Source organism: Furipterus horrens, unplaced genomic scaffold (assembly GCF_987537825.1).
Source record: "Furipterus horrens unplaced genomic scaffold, mFurHor1.1.pri manual_scaffold_2, whole genome shotgun sequence".
NCBI lineage: Eukaryota > Metazoa > Chordata > Mammalia > Chiroptera > Furipteridae > Furipterus > Furipterus horrens.
In genome coordinates this window covers 32256407-32280097 of record NW_028327172.1, presented here as the reverse complement: position 1 = coordinate 32280097, position 23691 = coordinate 32256407, and the positions used below count along the sequence as shown (strand labels likewise).

At 38.9% G+C, this 23691-nt stretch overlaps 1 protein-coding gene across 1 annotated transcript in view; it reads left to right on the top strand.

Annotated features, from left to right (window-relative positions):
- The window catches only part of GTF2H1 (general transcription factor IIH subunit 1), a 35232-nt gene extending 18711 nt beyond the window's left edge, over positions 1 to 16521 (top strand). Inside the window, exons 8-15 of the mRNA XM_090263375.1 lie at positions 3961 to 4088; positions 4203 to 4290; positions 7973 to 8061; positions 8372 to 8489; positions 11275 to 11365; positions 11815 to 11930; positions 14308 to 14400; positions 16171 to 16521. Coding sequence (XP_090119501.1) covers positions 3961 to 4088; positions 4203 to 4290; positions 7973 to 8061; positions 8372 to 8489; positions 11275 to 11365; positions 11815 to 11930; positions 14308 to 14400; positions 16171 to 16257 — 810 coding nt within the window. The 3' untranslated portion in view covers positions 16258 to 16521. The remainder of the gene's footprint in view (positions 1 to 3960; positions 4089 to 4202; positions 4291 to 7972; positions 8062 to 8371; positions 8490 to 11274; positions 11366 to 11814; positions 11931 to 14307; positions 14401 to 16170) is intronic.
- Positions 16522 to 23691: the final 7170 nt, after the last annotated feature.

Genomic DNA, 23691 nt, shown 5'->3' with positions numbered 1-23691 from the left:
TGACTAGATCTTTTCTATGCTGTTGACGTCCTCACTAAGTTCCTTTAGCATTCTTAAAACAGGTTTTTTGAGCTTTGCATCTGATAGATTTCTTATCTCATTTCCTTTAGCTCTTTTTCTGGAGTTTTGATTTGTTCTTTCAATTGGGCCATGTTTCTTTGTCTTCTAATTTTAGCAGCTTCCCTAGGTTTGTTTCTATGTTTTAGGTAGAGCTGCTTTGATTCTGTGTTTTGGTAGTGTGGCCTAATGTAGTAGATGTCCTGTAGGATCAGGTGGTACAGCCTCCCATCACCCAAGGTAGGTATACAAGGTACACCTTTTGTGTGAACTGAGCATACTCTCCTCTTGTAGTTGAGCCCTGGTTGCTGTTGGCAGATCAGTGGGAGGGATTTACCCAGGCCAGTCTCAGATATGGGCCTAGCTTGTCGGCTCTGGGTAGGAAGGGTTTAGGAAAGGCACAGTGGCCTCTGCTTGCCTTGATGCCAGACACTTCAGTTTCTCCTTGTAAACTACTGGTGCCTTTCAAACTGCTAGCCCAGTGCTAGAGCTCAGAAGGAGGAGTCTGAGTATGTGAGTCCATGTGTGGGTTCTTTAAGAGTAACTGCTTGGGGCTCCAGAAGTTTCTTCCACCAACTCAATCCCTGCCGGTTTTTGCAACCCAAAGTTGCGGGGACTTACCTTCCTGGCACTGGAACCCTGGGCTGGAGGGCCTGGTGTGGGACTGGGACTCATCGCTCCTGAGATACCGCTCCCGAATTTTAATACACCACACGTGGGTGACAGACCAGCCCATTCTGCTTCCGAACCCCTCTTACTAGTCTGGATGGTTGTGGTTTCTTTAACTCTGTAGTTGTCAGACTTCCATTCAACTGGATTTCTGACAGTTTTGAGTGATAGTTGTTCTATATTTTAGTTGTACTTTTGGTGTAGTCATGCAAGGAGGCAAGCCACATTGCCTACATCGCCATCTTGATAGAAATCCGTCTCTTTTTTTCCCCCTAACTTTTCTTTAATTTTAGTGTATTTACTCACCAGGTGAAAAAAATCAGTGTTAAAATTTTGTCCTACAGTGTAGATTATATATTAATGAAAAATAACCGTTTGTGCCCAGGTGAGTCATTTCCATAATGAAATTTAGTTGTTTTTTGGTGATTCTCAGCACTCAGTCACTTCCTTGGTGAATTTCAACATATTACAAACAGGGCTCTCTTAATCTTCCTGAGAAAATGAAATTTAGGGAAGGTTAGAGATTAAAGCTTGTTTAATGTGATAAGAAAAAGATTTTAGTGCTCTTTTCTTTTTTCTTAATAAAAAATGGTATGTAATTACATGTAAATGTGTAACTTTCTTCTTCACTTTGCCTATTACCAGTATCAATGCAAGCTAAGTACACCGTAATTGTTTAGTTCGTAGACTTTAAAACCAAATTACCTGGCTTAGACTCTGTCATTTGTTTTTTAAACATTTCTAAGCCCAGTTTCCTTATCAAATGAGGTTAATAGTACTGTGACCATGGAAAGGTATAGGAAAATTGGGGAGATGTTGTTTAAGGGTACACAAAGTTCTGGAGTACTAATGAACAATATGGTCGACAATTCTGTATTATAAATTTCAAACTTGCTAAGAGACTAGATTTTAATTGTCTTCACCACAAACAAAGAAATGATAATTTTATGACAGTGATAGAGGTGTTCTCTCAGTGTCAATTATATTGCAGTTTTGTACCAAATCAGGCTCTGGCCAGGTAGCTCATTTGGTTAGAGCACCATCCGAAGACACCAAGGTTGCAGATGAGATCCCCGGTCAGGGCACATGCAAGAGTCAACCAATGAATGTATAAATCAGTGGAATGACAAGTCTCAAATGTGTGTGTGTGTGTGTGTGTGTGTGTCCATTTCTATATTACTATTATTATCTACATTTTTTAAGTGCCTGCATATTATTCAATTGTATGGGTTATAAATAATCCCCTTAACAGAAATGTTGGTTGATTCACTTTTTCCTTTAGTGGTGCGTTTTCCTGTATCATCTTCTAGTTCTTGGAACTGTCCCAAGATATTGTCTTGGGCCTCCTTACGTTGGATTCTCTATACTCCATTGCTTTAAATACTAAATATGTAATGATGAGTCTCAAATAGTGCTGGCCTATCTAATCCCAGAAGTCCAAAATGATATAGTCAGCTGCCTACTTGATATCTTCACTTAGGTATTTCAAAGACACCTCAACGTAACTTGTCCAAAATGGCACCTTTGATTCCCGTCATCATAAACCTATTTCTTCCTGGGTCTTCCCTATCTCAGTAAAAGAACATTACTGTGGACTCAGTTGCTCAAGCCAAAACCCAGAATTCTCCTTGATTCCTCCCTGCCCTTCACCTCCAACATTCAGTTCATCAGCAAGTCATCTGCAGTACATCTCTGAGCTTTCTACATCTCTTTATCTCTAGAGATACTTACACCCACTTGCTTTTAGGCTGCCAACATCTTTGGCTTGATTGCTTATATTAGTCTCCTAATTGATCTTCCTGTGTCCACTTTGTTCCCTGTAGGTCATTCTCTCCTAGCAGTAAGAGTTATAAATCAGATCATCACTTTCCTCTACATAACACTCTTTAATGGCTTCTTATTGAACTTAGAATAAAATCAGAACTCCTGCAAGGCTTTTCTTGATTTGACCTCTGCCTACTTCTACCTCACTTTGGGCTACTTCCACTCATTCATGCTCCAGACGCAGTGACCTTCAAATCTCTCCCAAACTTTTTCTACCTCAGGGTCTTCACACCTGTTTCTTCTTCCTTTTCTTCTTCCTAACTAGCTTCTACCCATGTTTTAGATACCTGTTCTAATGTCACTTTTCCAGAGACTTTTTTTAGCTTCCCAATCTAGTCAGTACATCATCTCTTTCTCTTTATTTTCTTTATAACATTTGTCATTTTCAAAAGTGATCTTGTTTTACTTGTCAGTTACCAGCCTTATATTTCACCAATCTCTGGCGTACCTTTCATTGCAGTTATACTGAACTACATACAACTCATGATATGATGTGTATTACATTGTTTCTGTATCTTTAAGTACTTGCCCATCATGGAATGTGGTTGTCTCCATGTCTGCCTTGCAAGATGTTACTCCATGGAGCTTTTCAAACCTACTCCTCCTCTCCTCCAGGGGGCTTGACTGCTTTCTCGTAGCACATATAAGTCTTAACTGTGTGTACTGGCTTACAGCCTAGCATCCCACTAACTAGTATTTTGGCTCCTTTGGCACAAGGTGTTGTCAACTTTCTAACTACAGGGCCTAACACATAACATGCACTCAATATATGTGTGAAAATATTATCACATTTAATTCTCCAAGTATCACATTTTATAGATCTTGCCTAGACTAACGTTGGAAAAATGATAAAACCAAAAATTGCATATCTGTCTGACTTTAAAAGTTAATGCTTTTTTCATTGTATTCTGTTCTTTCATTTAATAGTTTGCTAACTAAGTCCAAAATTACTCTTTAAAAGATACATAGCTCAAGTTAAGGTTTTTTGATGATGGTAAAAAGATTTAGTAGTAATTCTTAATTTTTTTAAAAAGATTTTATTTATTTTTTAGAGGGGAATGGAGGGAGAAAGAGAGGGAGAGAAACATCAATGTGTGGTTGCCTCTCGCACACCCTCAACTGGGGACCTGGTCCGCAACCCACTCATGTGCCCTGACTAGGAATCAAACCAGCGACCCTTTGGTTCACAGGCCGATGCTCAGTCCACTGAGCCACACCAGCCAGGGTTATTTCTTAATTTTTTTATGTATATAATGTCCCTTTTAAATGTTTACCTATTAATACTTAGTAGTGCTCAGAATTTGTTAAGTCCCATCATCCAGGAAATTTTTTCAGTTAAGCATGTCTCTTAACAGATAAGAAAATCAGAACTTTATTTTGATTTATAATCTACTGAATTATTTCTTACAGGGCTATGGCATTTCCTCTGTGCCATCTACTTCTAATTCTAAATCCACAAAAGAGAATAGTAATGCTGCCATCATCAAGAGGTTTAACCACCACAGTGCCATGGTCCTGGCAGCAGGTCTCAGGAAACAGTTAAGTACACGTGCAAGGTGCAGTAACGGGGCTTTCCAAGATAACCAGAATGAGTTGTGTTGCTGCTGTTCTGCCTGTGGTTTATAATGTTAATTACTTTTCCTTGTTTTTAGAGAAGCACAAAATGAACAAAATGGTGAGCCCAGCAGCACTGATGGAAATTCCGGAGATGCGGACTGCTTTCAGCCAGCAGTCAAAAGGGTATGGGTGAAAAGTTGGGAAGATTTAAGCCTCAGCTTTCTCCAGATACTTTCTGTAACTGCTACTACTTTATGTTGACCCTTGGTTATTTCAAATGACTCAGTTCTTACCAACATGTTAAACATTTGGCTTAAATTCTAGAACATTTCAAAAAGTACTTACTCAGTTTTGGCTTGCCAGCCAACCTTTCCTGAGCTCAAGTCTTTTAACTATTTTTATTGTGTATGCATACGCACATGTATGCATATGCACATATTGCCAGTGAAAAGTATTCAACAGAGGCAATGTGAGAGAAAGAAAAACTGAAGGTTTGTGTATAATTATTTTAAAAGATAGGATTAGGCCCTCATATTAAACCTAGCATTTCAAGGCTACATAAATCTTTTTATTAAATATTGAAGAAATTGCCCTGCCCAGGTAGCCCAGTTTGGTTAGTGTTGTCCCAGTATGCCAAGGTTGTGAGTTTGGTCCCTGGTCAGGGCACATAGAAGAATCAACCAATGAATGAATAAATAAGTGGACTGACAAATTGATGTCTCTCTCTCTCTCTCTCTCTCTCTCTCTCTCTCTCTCTCTCTCTCTCTCTCTCTCTCTCTCTTTCTCTCTCATCAATTAAAAAAAATTTCTTTTGCAATATTCAAGAAATTGCACTGACTGGTATAGTGCAGTTGCTGGGGCCTCAGCCTGCAAGCCAAAAGGTTGCTGGTTCGATTCCCAGTCAGGGCACATGCCTGGGTTGCAGGCCCGGTCCTCAGTCCCTGATCGGGGCTCATGTGAGAGGCAACTGATTGATGTTTCGTCCCTCTCTTTCTCCCTCCCTTTCCCTCTCTCTAAGAATAAGTAACTAAAATCTTTTTTAAAAATATTGAAGAAATCACTTGATGGTGTGGGGAAGTGTGGACAGTTATCTACTTACATATTCCTTCTTTCCCTGCAACTTGACAAGCTACTCTGTCCCTCTGTTTTAAAAGTTCCTCCCTCCGCAGTTATAAAAATAAATTAAAATAAAGCTCTTGTAGGAGGTAACATATATTGAAATTTTTGAAGTTTATGCCCTTACCCGGAACAATGTGGCTCAGTTAACCGGTTGGACCATCGTCCCGTAAACCAAAGCTTGCAGGTTCAATTCCCTGTCAGGGGCACATGCCTAGGTTGGGAGTTCGGTCCCCAGTTTGAGCTTGTACAAGAATGAATCGGTTAATGTTTCTCTCTTTCTCTCCCTTCCTCTCTCTCTAAAATCAATAAGCATGTACTTTGATGAGGATATAAAATAAACATGAAAAACAGGAAAAGTTTATGCCCATAATTCTACTTCTGGACAGTATTCCACTTAGGACATTTATTTTTAAAAACTAAAGATGTGCAAAGATTTAGATACAAATGCTCATCATAGTATTATAATAGTGAAAATAGCAAACATCCTAATATCTGTGGTACATCTATATAATGAAGATTGATGCAATCATTAAAGGACTTTAAAGGGCTAATGATCCATAAAAATAGTTCAGTTTATAAAAAAATTAAACTCTTTTGAGTTGCCTAAAATATTAGGTGGTGGGATACAAATGTATAAGACAGAGTTTTTGTCCTCAAAGAATATAGTGTCTATAGCCTAAGCCAAAATCAAGAGAATAATTACAAAATGAAAGTATAGTAGTTGTGTTATTTATAATAGGAACCAAAGAGAATATAAATAAATGAATAGAATACAGTAATTCACAGAGGAGATTGTATGATATAATTTCACATGAAAAAAGAAGTTTATGAACTTTAAAAAGGCCTTTAAAAGAAAATGCTAAATGGAAATCTTTCCAAAAAGGAATTATGACTGAGTCTTAAGTTTTAGTTTATATATTTTTTTAAATTATTTTATTTATTGATTTTGGGAGAGAGAAACATTGATTAGCTGTTCCACCCATTATGCATTCATTGGTTGATACTTGTATGTGCCCTGACCAGGGATCAAACCCACAACCTTGGCATATCAGGATGACACTAACCAACCGAGCTATCTGGCCAGGGCTATTTCATATGTTTTGGTAATTTAATATGTTTCTACAGGGATGTGTGCACCTTTAAAATTAACAAAGCCAGTAAGATAGTTCTTTTCTGAACTAGGAAAAATGCAAGTTATAGATATGAAAGAAGAAATCTAGGAAGTAATGCTTTTTTTGGTAATACTATTTCACTAAGTAGCCTTGATTTTTGGTAGTTAAAGAGTTGTCAAAAATCATTGTGTGGAGTTTCACAATATTCAATGATAAATGCTGACTCTAGATATTCTTTCAAGTCAAGAGTATTCTACTGAGGGTTTTGTAGAGTGAGAGATTCAGAAGTAGTGATAGAGTTCTTATATTTATGGAGCTTTCAGTTAAGTATGCAAGTTAGGTGAATTAACTGTGCTCTGGCAGGAGTTTAGGATTTGAATTTTATGGGAGGTTGGGTAGGGGCACAATTTAGGTAAGACAACAGCAGGAGTAAATATGAGCTTGACATATGTAGAAAGTAATGGCATTCGTATACCTTGAAATAAGCTGAAAGGTATACAGTTCAGAAAATACAAAACTAGGCTGAGTCTTGGTAAGATGGGACTGGTTGATGTGTTACTCTGAATATCAATCTGAAGTCAGATTTGTTCCTGTACTACAGGAGAACTATTCAGACTCTTAAAATAGGGACAATTTAAAATACTGAGTTTCAAATTGATTTTTTTGTATGTGATATATTTAGTAACTTAAATGTTTTGATCCCAGTCTTGGTAGCTGCAGATGAGAGTTGACCATGTGAATTTCATAGCTGTGCAGAGGATGAATTATTAGAATTATTTTCACAAGTATTTACATAGATTGTCTTCATGTGTCTTTTATAATTAATATTTTATAAGGCTATAGAAAATTAGCAGTTTGTTACTAGCACAGGAGAAAACAGATCAGTAAAACCAAAATAAAAACTTCAGAAGTATATGGCTGGTTTGCTCAGTTGGTTAGAGCATTATTCCAATATTGCCAAACCTTGCAGGTCAGGGCACATACAAGAATCAACCAGTGGAGCACATAAATAAATGGAACAACAAATCAATGTTTCTTTCTCTCCTTTTCTCCCCCTCCATTCCTTCCCCTCTTTCCCTTCCTCCTTCCTTTTTCTCTTAAAAAAATAAGACATAAAGAGTTCAGAAGTAAACCCAAATATATGGAGGAATTAAATACATGATAAATGTGGCATTTCAGAATCAGTGGGGAAAAGCAGATTATTCTGTTTTGGTGTTAGGAGGCCTGGTTCATAATTTAGTAAAAGGAAGCTCAGATTCTCTACTTATTATTCCAAAGTAAATTTGAGTGGATCAAAGATTTAAGCAAAAATTAATTCACAGAAGAATAAATAAAAAGGGAATAATTAATTTTAATTGTAGAAAAAGTATTTACAACACATATGATAAGATTAGTCTTATTTATTTGGGGGGAGGGTAGAAAAATACACATTTTTACCTACCAGACTGTCAAAAATTAAATGTTTAATAGTAATTAGTATGGTCAGAGTATAGGAAAACAGGAATTCTCTGAATTGGTTGCTGAGAATATGAGGGGAAGACTTCAAAATTGACCCTCTGTGCAGTTCTACTTTTTCAGTTATGTTTATTACTTTTATAAGGGAGTTATGATAAAAATTATTGTATTAATTATAGGCGAAGTTACAAGAGTCCATTGAATATGAAGATTTGGGAAAAAATAATTCCATAAAAACAATTGCACTAAGCCTCAAGAAGTCAGATAGGTAAGTTTAGTCAATATAAGTTATTACAGAATATATTCTGCAAGTATAGCATTCAAGTTTAATCAGTTTATTACCATAAAAGTACATTATCCTTTTTCCTTAGGAATCAAAGCCAAAAAAATAAATATTGTCTCTGTGCTATTTTCATCTTATTGCCCTTATATGAAGTAAATTGTTTTATTGAAATCTCTAACTATATTATTATTTTTGCTTTGTGGAAAATGTTGTATTGAGACTGCTAAAATATATGAAAAACAAATGTTGGGCACCTTTATTCTGTGTAATTTATTTCTTCTTTGCTGACCTTCAGGTATTATCATGGTCCAACTCCAATCCAGTCACTACAGTATGCAACAAGTCAGGACATTATTAATTCTTTTCAAAGTATTAGACAAGAAATGGAAGCTTATACACCCAAATTAACTCAGGTAGGTAACTTGTACTGTTTGAAAACCAGAATTCCCACACATGATTACTTTCTCATTTCATGCACATAACCAAATTGAACTATACAACTAATATTTTAATTGAGTTTAAAAACATAATTCTGCTAAATAAATTTTAAAAATCAAGAGGTAGGGAGAAAAGGTATTTGGCATATTCAGGAAGCATCTGAAGATAGGTGATAATGAAAAACAATGAGTTTTGTGATTGCTAATTTTTTCCTTCCATATATATGCATAATTTTATTGGTAAAATCTCTTAAAACTTCTGGTTATTACTAGATATCGTTCGTGATGACCTCAGAGCTCATTATTCTTCATTTTTTCCGACCCTTATTTATTCTTTAGTTGATCATCAATTTCTGTCAATTTTTCAGTACTTCTGAATTTTGTTAACTTGGTTTAGGCAATCCTGATCAGTTTTTTACACTGCCACTGCAAGTTATCTTTCTAAAAACATAATTCTGTTCTTACCACTCTGCAGCTTAAAAACCTTCACTGCCTCACTTTGTTGCAACAAATTATCTGAGTTCCTTTGTGTAGCATGCCAGGCCCTTTACAGTCTGGCCCTAACCCACCCCCACATCTTCAGTCCCAACTCCAGCCATATCTCCACCTTCCCAGTCCACACATAACAAGGAGTCCTGTACTCCAGCTGAACACACTAAGTTACCCAGAGTTGTTGAATCATATTCTTTTCATGCTTTTGCTCTTGCTGCTTGCTTCTTAGAATGCCCTTAGCTTGTTTTCCCCGTGGGGAACTAATTATTCAAGACTCCACTCAGATTTCATTGCCTCTGTAAAGCAGTCCTCAGCATGCCCAGTGATGAGTTTTTCCATTTCTCTGTTTTTATAATCACTGAGACACTGACTTCATACCTGTATTGTAGTGCTTATCACATATTGGGACTTAAATTGACTTTTTTATTTTGAAGTAATCTCAGATTTACAGAAAGTTGCAAAAAAAGAAATGTTTTCTGGCCAATTTTGAGAGTAGATCCCTTTATTCTTAATTATTTCAGTGTGTATTTCCTAAAACAAGACATTCTCGTGAGTAACGCAATACAATTATAGAAACAGTAAGTTAACACTAATCAAGTATTATCTAACCTGATGGTCTTACAAAAATGTTTCCATTGTACCACTAAAGTCCCTTACAGCAAGAAAACAATTTTTTGGTCCAGCATCCAAGTCAGGTTCATGAGTTACACTTAGTTCTCATGTCGCTTTAGTCTTCTTTAAAATGGAATCGTGGCTCAATTGATTGGGCATTGTCCAGCAAAGCGGAAGGTCACCAGTTCAATTCCCAGTCAGGGCACATGCCTGGGTTATGGGTTCGGTCCCAGTCAGGTCACAGCATGTGCAAGAGGCAAACAGTCAATGTTTCTCTCCCTCTTACTTCTCCCTCCCTTCCCCTTGCTCTAAGAATAAATAAATAAATAAAATGAAATCATTTTTCAATCTTTCTTTCCCTTCATGACCTTGATATTTGAAGAGTACAAGCCAGTTTATTGTAAAATGTCCTCAATTTGAATTTCTCTAATTTTTCCATAAGATTGGACTCATGTATTTTTGGCAGGAATGCCAGAGAAGTAAGGTATAAGTGATGTGTCATCCTCACACCAGGAGGCACATACCTATTTGACCCAAGTTGTGATATTAACTTAGATTACTTCGTTAGGTTAATATCTTCCTGGTTTCTCCACCAAAAATTTACTATTTTTCCCTTTGTAATTAATAAGTATCTTGTGGGGAGATACTTTAAGATTGTGTAAATATTTCTCAATAAGCTTTTACCCTCTAGTTTTTTAGAATCCATTGGTGATTCTTGCTGAAAATAGTTATTACCATCCTGGTGGTTAAAGAGTGATTTTCTAGTTCCATCATCCATTCTACATTTATCAGTTGACATTCTGCTAAAAAAAAGAGCTTCCTCCCTTCCTTCTGTATTTATATCAACATGGATCCATGAATTCTTATATTATTCCATGGGTTATAAATTGTTGCTTTATTTTTAACTAACATACAATAAAATCTACCCTTTTTAGTCTCTGGTTCTTCATTCTAATAAACATACACAGTTGTATAACACAATCAAGATAAAAAAGTTTTGTTGTCCCCAAAATGTACCCATACCCCTTTGTAGTCACATGGATTTATACTTGTAAAAACTGTTGAAAAACTTGAGACACACTAACCCTGCACTTGAGCTATTCAACAGATGATTTGTTCCTTGCTGTAGCCACAGTGCCTGGCACTTGCAGGCACCCATTGAATGGATGGGTTGATTATGTCCCTAAACGTTGACTGACACAGTGAGGAATACATTTTTCTCTTATAGCTAAGTATTCGTTTCTTTGAAAAATGACAAATGCTGTATTTCTACTCTGTTGAGTTTTGTTTTTTTTCCAGCTGCCAGCAAGGATATAGATTAACATGTTTTGTTTCCTTTCCTTAAACTCAATTTTACTTTCAATGGTAAGAGTTCAGGAGTTAAGTTGAATTGATGTTTAAGAAAAGGCTTGGCTAGGCATAAAAGCTTGTGAGTTTTGAGGTACCTGTGGACTTGGAATATTCCTGGAAGATTGGTAGGTATTCTTTTTCTACACAGACTGTGTTTCTGGCCTCATGGAAAGTAGTAGTGTGCTCTGGTTGCTACAAATTACATCTATATACAGAAATAAAGACTTACTGGACATTTTGCTATAAAATTGAAATGTTAGAAAGATGTCCAAAAAAGAGAAAAACCACTTTTTGTGTTTCCTTTCAGGTTCTCTCAAGTAGTGCTGCCAGTAGTGCCATCACAGCACTGTCACCTGGAGGAGCACTTATGCAGGGAGGGACACAGCAAGCCATAAACCGTATGTGCTGGGCCCCTTCTGTTGCGATACCTTAATTTTAAGTAAGCTCTAGTTAGTTGAGAGGAGGGCTAACGTTTTATTGGCTCTTCTTTGGAACTTTTCTGGGATTTTTGTTTTGTTTTGTGCATCCAGATCCTGAAACATAGCTAGATAATAACTTAGGTTTCAGAACTGTCTTAATATTACTGTGGCACATTAGTGGTCTCTATCATCGTAAAAGGTTTTTCTCTCACCTACCTCTCAAAATGAAGGGAAACCTGAAAGTTTTTCCAAAGTCCCAAAGGAATTGAAATTTTGTGATCTGTCAGCCATAGTCAGTGACTTATTGCAAATAGCACATCCTGGTTTGGTGTCAGCAGAGTGCATGTTCAAGTTACTTCTCTGAGTGGTCCTTCTTTCAGAGGCTATACGTACGAGAAAATAGCTTTTATCCTATGGATCTTTTGCAGAGATGGTGCCAAATGATATCCAGTCTGAATTGAAACACCTGTATGTGGCTGTTGGCGAATTACTTCGGCACTTCTGGTCCTGCTTTCCTGTTAATACGCCATTCCTAGAAGAAAAGGTCAGAACCAGTTCCAAACACAGCCAGCTCTTGTAGTGGTGTGACTTAGTATGAGGTTTTATTTTGAAATTGGAAAATTGTATTAAGTGTTCACCATGTGCTAGACAGTGGGATAACTACTCTGCATAATTATTTAAGCATTACAGCATCCTGATGGAGTAGGTATTGATACCAATTTTAAATTTTAAAAAACTTGGGTCTAGACCAGTTCCATAAAATATGATTGTACATCTTAAAATGTATTTACCTCTAAGCCACTGGGAGTGATAGAAGAACAGAGACCCAAAACAAGTCACATCAGTAAAATTTTTTATTTGGTACATTTTTTAGGGATAATGAAATCTAAACTGATGACAAATACAGTGCTAGCTATTTAACACTAAAACCCTTTTAACCAATTAAAGGCCAGTTGACAGATAGAAACGTTTTTGTTACTGGTTTATTTATTTTCAGAGAGAGGGTTAGGGAGAGAGAAAGTGAGGGAGAGAAACATCGATGTGTGAGAAAAACATCAATTGGTTGCCCCTTGCACACCCCCAACTGGGAACCTGGCCCACAACTCAGGCATGTGCCCTGACAGGGAATCAAACTGGTGACCTTTCAGTTCACAAGCCAAGGCTCAAGCCACTGAGCACACCAGCCAGGGCTGATGAATAGGAAAGTATTTGATTGAAGCATCATCCCATGCACCAAGAGGTTGTGGGTTCGATCTCTGGTCAGCAAGCATATGAGAAGCAATCAATTGATGGTCCTCCCTCTCCATCCTTCCCTCCCTCTTTAAAATCAGTAAGATACATCCTCAAGTGAGGATTAAAAATAATAGTAATAGCTTTGCTGTATAACTTGCTCTTACAAACAATTTTTAAGAAAAACATAAGTGTCCCATTAAAAAAATAATAAGCAGCCCTGACTGGTGTGGCTCAGTTGGTTGGTCATCTTCTTGCAAATAGAAAGGTGGCCAGTTTGATTCCTAGTTGGGGGACAGGCCTGAGTTGCAGGTTCAGTCCCTGGTTGGGGACGTGCAAGAGACAACCAGTCAATGTTGCTCTCTCATCAGTGTTTCTTTAACTCTTTCTCCCTTCCTATCCTTCTCTCTCTCTCTCTCTCTCTCTCTCTCTCTCTCTCTCTCTCTCTCTCTCAATAAATAAATAAATAATCTTTTTAAAAAATAAGCAAAAGAATTTTTTAAATTTATTGATTATTTTTTTAGGAAGAGAGAGAGAAGTATCAATTTGTTCCACTTATTTATGCATTCATTGGTTGCTTCTTGTATGTGCCCTGACTGGGGATCAAACCCACAACCTTGGCATATTGGAACAATGCTCTAACCAACGGAGCTACCCAGCCAGGGTGGCAAATGATTTTTAGCAGGCAGCTCATTAAAGAATACAAGTGGCCCAATAAACTTAAGGAAATTTTCATACCTACTGGTTTTCAAATAAATTATCTTTAAAGGTATAGTGAAAGAGCATTTTTATCTATAATCTGCAAAAGAATAAAAAATTTAAAATGGTTAGTGCTGGCTGAGTGGCTAAGAGTTCTTTCTTCCACTACTACTAGTACTGCCTTTTTTTAAAAATCACCTTAACCCAGAAATCCAACATTTAGAAATTTAATCTAAGTAAATAATTAAGAATGTGTGTAAACATTTAGTCATAGAGTCTATGAAAGACAATGTGGAAATAGCCTAAATATGTACCAGAAGGTGATTGGTTAAAGAAGCATTTGTTTTACTCATACATTGAAGTACTATACATCCATTTTTAAATGACATGGGTGAGTATTTAATGACTGAAAGATGTTCATATTAAAACAAGTGAAATTTTAAAACAGTATAGACTCTGTATTTTCTACATACAGGCATTTATACACATGCACAAAAAAATGTCAAAAGGATATGAGTTACAGACCAAAGTGTTAATGATCTCTGAGTGGTGGGATATAGTAAGTTGTCTTTTTGTTTTTGTTTTGTTTTGTTTTCGAGACTTCATTTATTTTTAAAGGGAAGGAGGAAGAGAGGTAGCAAAACATAGATGTGAGAGAGAGACATCCATCGGTTGTCTCTCGTACCTGCCCTGACGGGGAATTGAACCAGCGACCTTTCTCTTTGCAGAACAATGTCCAACTAACTGAGCCACACCAGTCAGGGCAATTGAATATTGTTTTTATTATCTACATTTTTCTACAGCAACCATTATTTTGGGGCTAGATTTGTTTTTGTTTTTTTTTATCTAGTTATATTAGATATTGTTTCTCTGCCTGGCGGAGCCAGTTAATTAAAAAAAGAAAAATAACCTTCCTATGTGTATTTTTCTCTTGATTTCTATAGACACTTTGAAATTTCTCTGTAATTTATTATTTCTCTCACCTTTTTTAGGTAGTGAAAATGAAAAGTAATTTGGAACGATTCCAAGTTACAAAGCTCTGCCCATTCCAAGAAAAAATTCGAAGACAGTATTTAAGCACAAATGTAAGGCAACAATCTGATTTTGGCCTGATTTTCTATGTAATAAAATGATGAAATTAACTTTGTTTTTATGTAAATGAGTAGATACATTTGCTTTTTTTTCTTTTCCCTCTTGCTCAGAGTACTGTTTTTTAACTGTAAAATAATAAATGTATGTGTGCCCACCATTCACAGTAAGAAAGGGAACATTTCCAGTATCCACAGGTATTCCCTGTCCAGTGGCCTATTGCTTCCCTCACACTTTCCCAAGACCATGACTAAAATCACCTTCATGCTTTTCTTTATAGATTTACAACCTGTGTGTGTTCCTTAAAAATATTTATTTTGAAAACCTGAGTAGTAAGCATAAATCTAACCATGCAAGGAAAGGAAGAATTGCCTCTCTGTGATAGTAAATTGAATGGTTCCTGGGTTGTGGTCTGTCTGAAGCTTCCCTGATTGCTTACATCAGGGTGGGGTAGTCGATGAGGTACTGAGCAAAAAGTGTCGCTTTATGCCCAGGGATTTTAGCTTTATTCTTACGCAAGGGTAGAACAACCACACAAGATTGTTACACGAATCCTCTCAGAGATGATGGGTAATAATAGTATATACAAACTTAGGATTCAGTATTTCATTAATTAGGATAATCAAAAGGGGGAGCTTTACAATTGAAAGCTGAAAAATCTTCATCAGTAAGATTTTAATAAGTTTTTATACTCTAAACGTTCTAAGTGGTTTTTCTCAAAATGGAACAGTATTATAATCAGAAACACAGCTTGAAGTGTCTTCCTGCAACAGTGCAAGGATGATTTTTATATAGTTTCCAGACAGAACTAAGTAACACACACACACACACACACCCATAATGATGACATGTAAGTAAGGGCGATTTTATTTTTAACTCTTACTTCAGATTGAATGAGTCATTGACATGCTAAAAGGATTTAGGACTCCCTAATTTCCATCCCTGTGCTGCCAGAATTGACTTGGAGACTTTACAAGACTTTTACTTCCAACCAAATAAAGTGTCCACCTCCAAGGAAACTGTTATTCCACAGACGTTCTACCTCAAGGGTCTTTATCAGCTTAGACCAATGTGGTCTGCTGACTTCTAGTTATGTCCATGATGAGGGCAAATTATTTTCTACTCAAGATATATAGTGCTGACCTAAGTAAGGTGTGGCATAGTACTGTGTGAAGCATTGAAGCCATTTAGATTTTTTGCAGTCTACTGAGATATTGAAATCCTGAAATATTGGAGCTGGAAAGGCCCTAGAGAACATAGAAGAGTGCTTCACAAGATTGGCTGTGCAGCACGGTTAACCGCAGGAGCTTTTGTAAATCAGGTGCCTGGGTTTCACTTCAGACGTACTGTATCAGAATGTTCAGGGGGTTTAGGCATTTTTCAAATGTTCTGTATGGTAATGTGGATGCCACCATCCTGGCCTTAGTCAACAAACTGATGTTCAAATCTAGAACTCACCAATTTAACTGTTCACCTCCCTCGTTTGACAGAAGACACTGATGCCTAGAGCACAGTTATTACTTTCATGTTGTCCTGTAACTGGTTAATGACAGGGCAGACATTACAGCCTCTACTGTGCCCCACCACCTCTCTTACCTTCCTGTACAAAGTGTGTCTGATAACACCGTAAGGGCTTGCACATTGCCTTATTGGGGAAATGCAGGTGAGCTTGGAAACAACACTGAAGTACATGCCAGATCTGAATCAGAAGCATTAACTTCCCCAGCCTTTGCCCAGTTGTTTAAGTGTCTTGCTGTGTTTTTCAGTTGGTAAATCACATCGAAGAGATGCTCCAGACAGCCTACAACAAGCTCCACACATGGCAGTCACGGCGTCTGCTGAAGAAAACGTGAAGTGTCTTTGGCTCACAGGTTTTGTGAGACAGAGAGAACTGTGACCTGCAGTGTCTCTGGAAACCTGGCCCGAAGACATGCAGATGATCACACACAAGTGACAAGAAACATCTGCACCACGCCAATTCTCGGAGCTGATGCTGTTGTACTTGCACATTGTGAACTTAGAAGGAAAACTGATTAAAAGCTGGGGAGGTAAATTAAGGCAGAACCAAAATGAGTTAAGTTGCAAATATATATATATAAATATATTTTTAAAAGACACTGTTTACTGCAGTTACTCAGGAACTGCTTTTGATTCATATTAAGCTGCTTTCAGAAATTAAAAAAAAAAAACAACACTTTTTAAAAGGGTGCATTGATAAAATCTGAGGTTTTTTGTTGTTTTCTGTGTAAATTTTTTTTCTAAGTTTATGGCACAGGGTACACCTTAAGTATTTCTCCTCCATCCTCTACTTGGATCCTCAAGTTTTACTGAATTCTAATTGTACCTTACATCAGCAAGTTAAAGAGAGTACTTTAGTAAGCCAGAGGGAGACTGTTGCCCAACCAGCAGGAAGCAGTTGTGCTCAGAAGACATCATTGGTCCTGTGTTTCCTACGGAAATAAGAAACAAATAATTGCACTGAATGTTTGTGGTTTGGAGTCCCTAAATGATAAAGAGGGAACATAATTCGCAGAAAGTTGTGTGGGGTTTTTATGCAGAATTTTGTCAGAAGACAATGGTGCTGCATGTTTTTCTTTGAGTGCAAATGTACATTGCTAAGATTTTTTAAAGATGGCATGTGCTTTGAAAGAAGGAAATTGCATTTTTAAGAGTTTAAAAACCTTATGAGTGAGAAATATAAGAAATTTTATTTTCACCTCTTTAGAAAAAAAAATAAAAGATGTTTCTCATATCTCCTTTTCTGCAGTATCTGTTACTATCCTTGGCGAATTGATAATCATTGCATAGTGACTGAAAAGCCTAAGCAAAAAAAAAAAAAAAAATGTTCTTAGTCCTTGTTTCTGGTATTCGTGCTGTGCCATATTTTGTTCCTAATAGGATCAACTGTTTAAGACTCTAGATGTCTTGTATTAAAAGTGACAGAAAAAAAGTAAAGCTTTATAGCTACTCTTTTAACTGTAACACATCTTGTGGTTTCTCCTTATGTGTGATATTTACTTGAGTGGACTGCTCAGGGCTCATTCCTTTTTAAAACCATTATACAAGCAGGCTGTCTTTCATATAATAGTCACAGTAGGTCAGAACCTGTTCAGACTTTGAACTGGTAAAAGGAAAGAGGCAACGTCACTTGCTGCTCCAGCCCTCCCATTTCTTTCAGGCCAGTGTAGTGATGGTGTAATACCTTAGAATTTCACAAAGTACTTTTGTAATGTATTATCACCACGTCTACTCTAAGGAGTAGCAGTGGAGCAGATGCGAGAATGTCTGAAATAGAAGAGTGCATCCGCTGAGAAAGGCAGATGTAAAGAAATAGAATGCTCTGTTAAAGACTAAGTGATAAATACAGTGGAGCCTGGAAAAGAGAAACTTCTGGGGAACTGGGTAGGCTTCACTAAAGGTAACATTTTAGTTAAGCCTTGAAGATGGAACAGGGAATGATGGTGTGAAGGCCCTGAAAGACCCCAGTGTGTTAGATGGGAAAATCAGTTTAAATTAATGACTTAGTGAAGGTCAGAAACTCAGACGTTATAAAGGATCCCCTCAGAGAAAATTTTGAACAAACTAAGTTTTTTCTGAAGGTTTATTTTTACTTGTTTTTTACTAAAATGTATGGCTGTTAAGGAAACCAAAGCCTAGAAGGCTTTTGCAACAATCTAGACTGCAAAGTAGGTCCCAAATTCAAGTGGAATTCCGGTAAAAAGAAGGGGACTGAGGTATGTGACCAAGTCTCGGGGAATAAAGGACTTAAGGGAAATTATACCAGAGATAGCTCTCAATTTTATGTCTAGCTTGCACTTGAAATATTTGATCCTTGGAGTCCTTTAAAAATGAACTTAGCGCTTTAGGCCTGCTAGGGCCTTACCTTCCCACTGGAAGTGACAGCTGCTGGCAATGAGGGCCACTCTAAACCAGTATTATACCAAACCCCTCTCCTGCTGTCTCACTTCATTCTCTCAACCACCAGTACATCATCAGGTAGGTGCTACAGATTATAAAAGGCGTAGACATTAAGCACTTTATCCAAATTCACACGGCCAGTGAGTGGCAGAGTTGGAGTTTACCCTAGACTGCTAAACTGTAGTCGTTTATGGATAAGATGCTTGTGAAGTTGGAAACACTGCAGCCTGTGCTCACAGTGTCTGGTTTTTCTTTCAACTGCCCTGTCCATCTCTCCTGCCTCTGTTTCTATTCTGTGCTGCTTTTATGGCAAAGCACATTTTGGGGTTAGTCTGCATAGTGGGTCCCATTAGACCAGAAGGCTGTAAGATGTAATATAATGAAACCATGTTCTGCCCTAGGAAAATGCTTGTCTCCTGGAAAGAAATATAGTCAGTAGTACTATTCTTTTGACTTAACACTGCAAAATGAGTAGAATACCTTATGATAACTCCAACAGTCTGGAAAGCCAAAAGCTTCAACATCTGTACCGAGGAAGGTAACCCACTCATTTAGGCTAATTAAGGGTTTAATACAGAAAGTGATTTCCTGTTGGTGCATATACCATCTGGAGCCAACAGTGGCTCTGAGATGGAAAGCTGCCTATTTTAAACTTAGATTTGCTGTCTCCAGTGTCAAGACTTGCATGGGATTCCTCGGTGCATTACCTCTGCCCTTTCCCAGTTTAGCTTCTTTAAGACTCGGCTGTTCTCCCAGTTCCTGAGGCCAAGGGAATCTTATTTTCAGCTCAAATTGTCCAGAGCTGGAGCATTGCCTAGAATCTGGTTCAGAGGTGATCAGCCTTAGTTTGTAGTCCATATCCTTGATTGTGTATTAAAGGTACAGAAAAGACTGGAATTCTAACTTTGTAACCACTGAACCCTGTTAGTCTTTCACGAATTAATCCCTAATCCATATGATAAAGGTGCAATTGCATCTGTCGAGGTGGAGCCAGAGATCCAGGTCCTCCCACCCTTCTAGCGATACAATGTGACAAACCAAAACCCTCTCAACACCTGGCAACCAACCTACTGTGTTTATTGGGATAGCACTGAGGTATAAGAGAAATTCTGGCTTAAATATTACTTATTTTCACCAGAGGACTTTTTTTTTTTCCCATTGCTTTTTAGATAGGAAGGGTGAGAGAGAGAAAGGAAGCATTGATTGGTTGCCTTCTTGTATGCACCCCAACCAGGGATCAAACCCGCAACCTGGGTATGTGCCCTGACTGGGGATTAAACTCATGAACTTGGTCCTCAGGACAACACTCCAACCAGCTGAGGCACACCTGCCAGAGCTTAAATTCAATATTTTACTTACTTGTAGTCATTGAAATAGCAAGATGGTGGACATAAAGCAAACTTGTTAGCAAACAGACTGAGCATGCTAAAAGATTTGTCAGGTTGGATTAAAAAACAAGATTCAACTAAATGCTAGTTATAATCACAGAAATGTCTACACTTACCTCACTGGATTTGCCCTCCTATCAGGTGTCAAATTCAGGTTCACTAGTTGTTAGCATTCAAAGGCCTTTATTACTCAAATTTATTTATGGTTCTAGTAGCTAAATGGTGAACAGTGAAAAGGGAATAATAAATACAAGCTCACTGACTATTAACGCCCATTTTAAAAGTTATATAAGTATACTTTTTTAAGTTTAGGTAGTACTGAAGTATATAAAATAGAAAATGTTTCCATACCCTCACCACCAATCTCACTCTCTCAAGGTAACTAACATTCAGTGCATTTTCTTCTGGACATTTTTTATACATCTTTAATTATTATTCTAACCTACAACCTGAGATTTTTCTGGCAAAGAGAAACCTGTACACACATTCATGTCCTTTAAGATAAACCTTGACAATGTGACATATCCATTTGTGGTCCTATCCAATTTTTTTGTTTTGTTTTGAATTTTGGTGCTAGCCATTAGTGTGCTACTTCGGGCGCTTAGTGATCCATGAGAACAGGCTATGCCTGGCCTGAATACAAAAATTCCTTGGGACTTCGCATGTACAAGCCGATCTTTTATCACCCAAAAACAATTAGACCTACAGATACAAGGAGTAGAGAAAAAGCAGAGTGTTCCAGTAGGCCTTCCCAGTACTGACTGCAACCTCCAAAACAGTAGAGACGGTATGGCAGAGCTGCTAGGGCACAGACTAGGACCTAGGCAGTTTGGGTTCAAATCCCAGCCACACTAGCTGTGTGACCTTGAACAATTTACTTAATCTGTGTCTCCATTTCTTCATTAATAACATGGTTCTTGTAGTCACGCTTGACCAATAAGGTTATCGTGAGGGTAACAGATAAAGAATATAAGGTCCTTGGTCACCTGTCTCAGAACTGCTCGTGGCGCAGCTCCAGCCCAAATGAGGGAGAGCAGCTTGGGAGGCAGGTGGTATCAAGGTCTCTCCTGGTTCGTGGGAGCTGCCCCTTTTAGACTGGACTCTTGAGAGCTTCTCAACATTCCAGAGCACCTCAAAGGGATAGGAAAAGGAACTAACATTTATTGAGCACCTACCTGATGAGATTTACATTTAAACCTCATGTCAACCTATGATAATGGTATTACCACTATATCCCTATGGTAATGGTAATATCCCTGTTATCTCCATAAAATAAAGTAATTTGCCCAAGTTCTGCAAGTTCTCCTAGTGAATAGCAAAGCCAGGCATCAAAGCCAGGGCAGGGTGAGGTCAAAGCAGAAAGCCATAGTGAGGGGAAAACACTGAGCAGGTCTGTCCCCTGAAGACATGTGCCTCACTCTGCTGTGGTCTGGACATCTCATGGCTGCCTCTCTTCAACCTATGAGGAAAAGAATACATGCAAGGGGAAGAGACCAGCCAGTGTGCAGCCATGGCCAGGCAGCGGGCCAGCTTAGGGTGGCCAGAAACATCAGAGACAACCATAGAAAAGTAGGAAACTGGTAGCCCCTCCCTGACCAGCCCAACTGGGTATATAACTGATGGTAGTACTAAGTAATAAGGCATTCCTCTTTAAAAAAAAAATGAATAAGGCAGACATTATATGTAGGTTTCAGAACAGCCCTCACCTAAGGAAGGGGTCAGGCAAGGCCTATGAGCAAAGCCGAGAAGAATTCCACAAACCAATTAACAGTCAGATAGATGAAACAGAACAGTAACCACAACTCACCTCAGCTCATTTCCTGAGACAGGAATATGGTTTATTAAGCAATTCCCCTGTGCCAAGTCATGTTGTTGGCATTAAACATATTAGGGGGGTACTATTATTAGTTCTACCTCACAGATGCATAAGGCTTAGGAAGTGACTTGCCCACAAACATACAGGCGCTAGGAGCAGAGTCAGAGTTGGAAGCCAAGCCTGTCTGGCTCCCAAACCTGAGGTTCCCACTGAGACCCCTCTTTCTGAACAACTGTAAGTTTGCTGCAACATAAAGGATGCAGTGCAGGAGGAGCCCTGCTGTCTGCCCCTCCTTATCCCTTAGATGTGAAGAGCATCTCTCCAAGTGGTGGGGGCCAAAGGAGGGTGTCTATATTCTGAAAGGCCTGGACAGAAAGATGAAAAGACGGGGTCTCCTTAGGAGGGATCACTCTGGGCTCTGTGTTCCCCACCCCTCCACCCCCAAGACTTAACAAAATGTCACAGAAACAGGTTGGCAGAAGCTGCCCCAGATGGTCACTTGGTCCCAGGCACATTCCTGCTGTTCAGATCAGTAAGGGAGCAGCATCCATGCAGATGCCTCGTGTAAACCTCATTGATTTTTTTTGCTTCATTAGGTCAGTGAGAGTCTGCAGCTGGCGCAGAGAGCCCTCTTCAGCAAAGTCTAGCAATTACCTGGAGAATCTACAGGGGCAGTAGCTGCTCCTGCTCTCCAAGCAGGGAGCCTGCCCAGATGTCACCTGAGTTTCATGAAGCCTGGCTACAGCCCATCTGGCTGTGTGGCTCTGGACAGGTGCCTTTACCTCCCTAAGACTCAGTTCCTGTTTCTATAAAATGCTGATAATGATGTTCCCTACTCCACAGGGTAGTTGTGAGGATTAAATTAGATAATGCAGGAGTGCTGGGTACATATTAAATATTCAGTAAACATGGGAGTGATTATTATTGCAATTCTCACAAAGTTTGGTGTCCCAGCACTGACTAAGGAGCACCCTTCGGCAATCGCTAATAATTTCAAAATAGCTCAAACCTTTGGCTTGCCCTTCAGCAAAATGAAGCGGTGATTCCCGTGATGTCCACAGCAGCAGTTACTGAAACTCCTCTCCTCTCTAATCCACTTTCATTGGTCCACAGGAGTTAGAGGCACCTCTTTGAACATCTCCCACCCTCACTACCTCCTCAATTACCTGGAGATGTTTTCTCTTACTCTTTATTATGTAGATTAATGGCCAGTGGACCCAAATCCTTGTTCTCCCCACCTACCATTCCACTTATTCTTCCCCCACCAGGTATTCTTGATTCTGTATCACAAAAGCTCAAAGAACAAACTTGAGCCAAGACCAAACTCACCATAGAGCTTGGGAGAGAAGTTGGACAGGATTTTTTTTAAACCTAGCAAGCAGGCTGTGACCCTTTGTCTGGCACAGTATTTTTACAGCTGAATTTCAGGCTCACTCCAGTCCTCTTCCTCCAAGCCCTAGTGCTGTTGCAGGACGCATGGCAGTGCACTGAAAGCTGAGAGTGAGGAACCAGGAGCAGTTCCACTTTGCATTCCAATTTGTTTTGCTACTGGAAAGGGCCTCTCTCTGAAGAGACCTTTCCAGTTTGGAGATTGTGGCAGTGAGGGCAGCTCCATCTCTGCTCCTGGGGTGCCCTGCCAGCTCCCTGCCTCCCTTAGGAGAACACACAAGGGAGCAGGTCTGTCCACTCTGTCCCTCTGGAGTCTTTAACTCCACACTGATCAACACCACCCCCTGGCTGAGAGCCTACCAGCTCTTCAACTGCCCCAGGGACCATTTTACGGGGTGGAAACTGGGGTTCTTGCATAATCATTGCCATCTATTTCCTGCACCACCCCCTCCACGAGAGAGAGCAAAGTCTAAAGCCAACTAAAACACTGAAATGTTCAACTTTCACCTATTGCCCTGAGGAGATTTTAACATTGGAGCCCCACAACCTGTCCCCATAATCAGTATCAGGTTGGTGGGGATGGGACAGCCTCCAAAGTAGGGTCTTTCTACTCTGCCCCATTTCAGGACCTTTCTCAAAGAACTCCTGCTGGGTCTGAAGTCTTCCAGGGCAACCTAGCTGGGCTGCCTCCTTAGGCTGTCCCCAAATTTCAGGGATGACAATGGAGTGTGACAGGCCTGCAGCCCTCCCGGAGTCTGCAAGGCAGCCCTGACAAA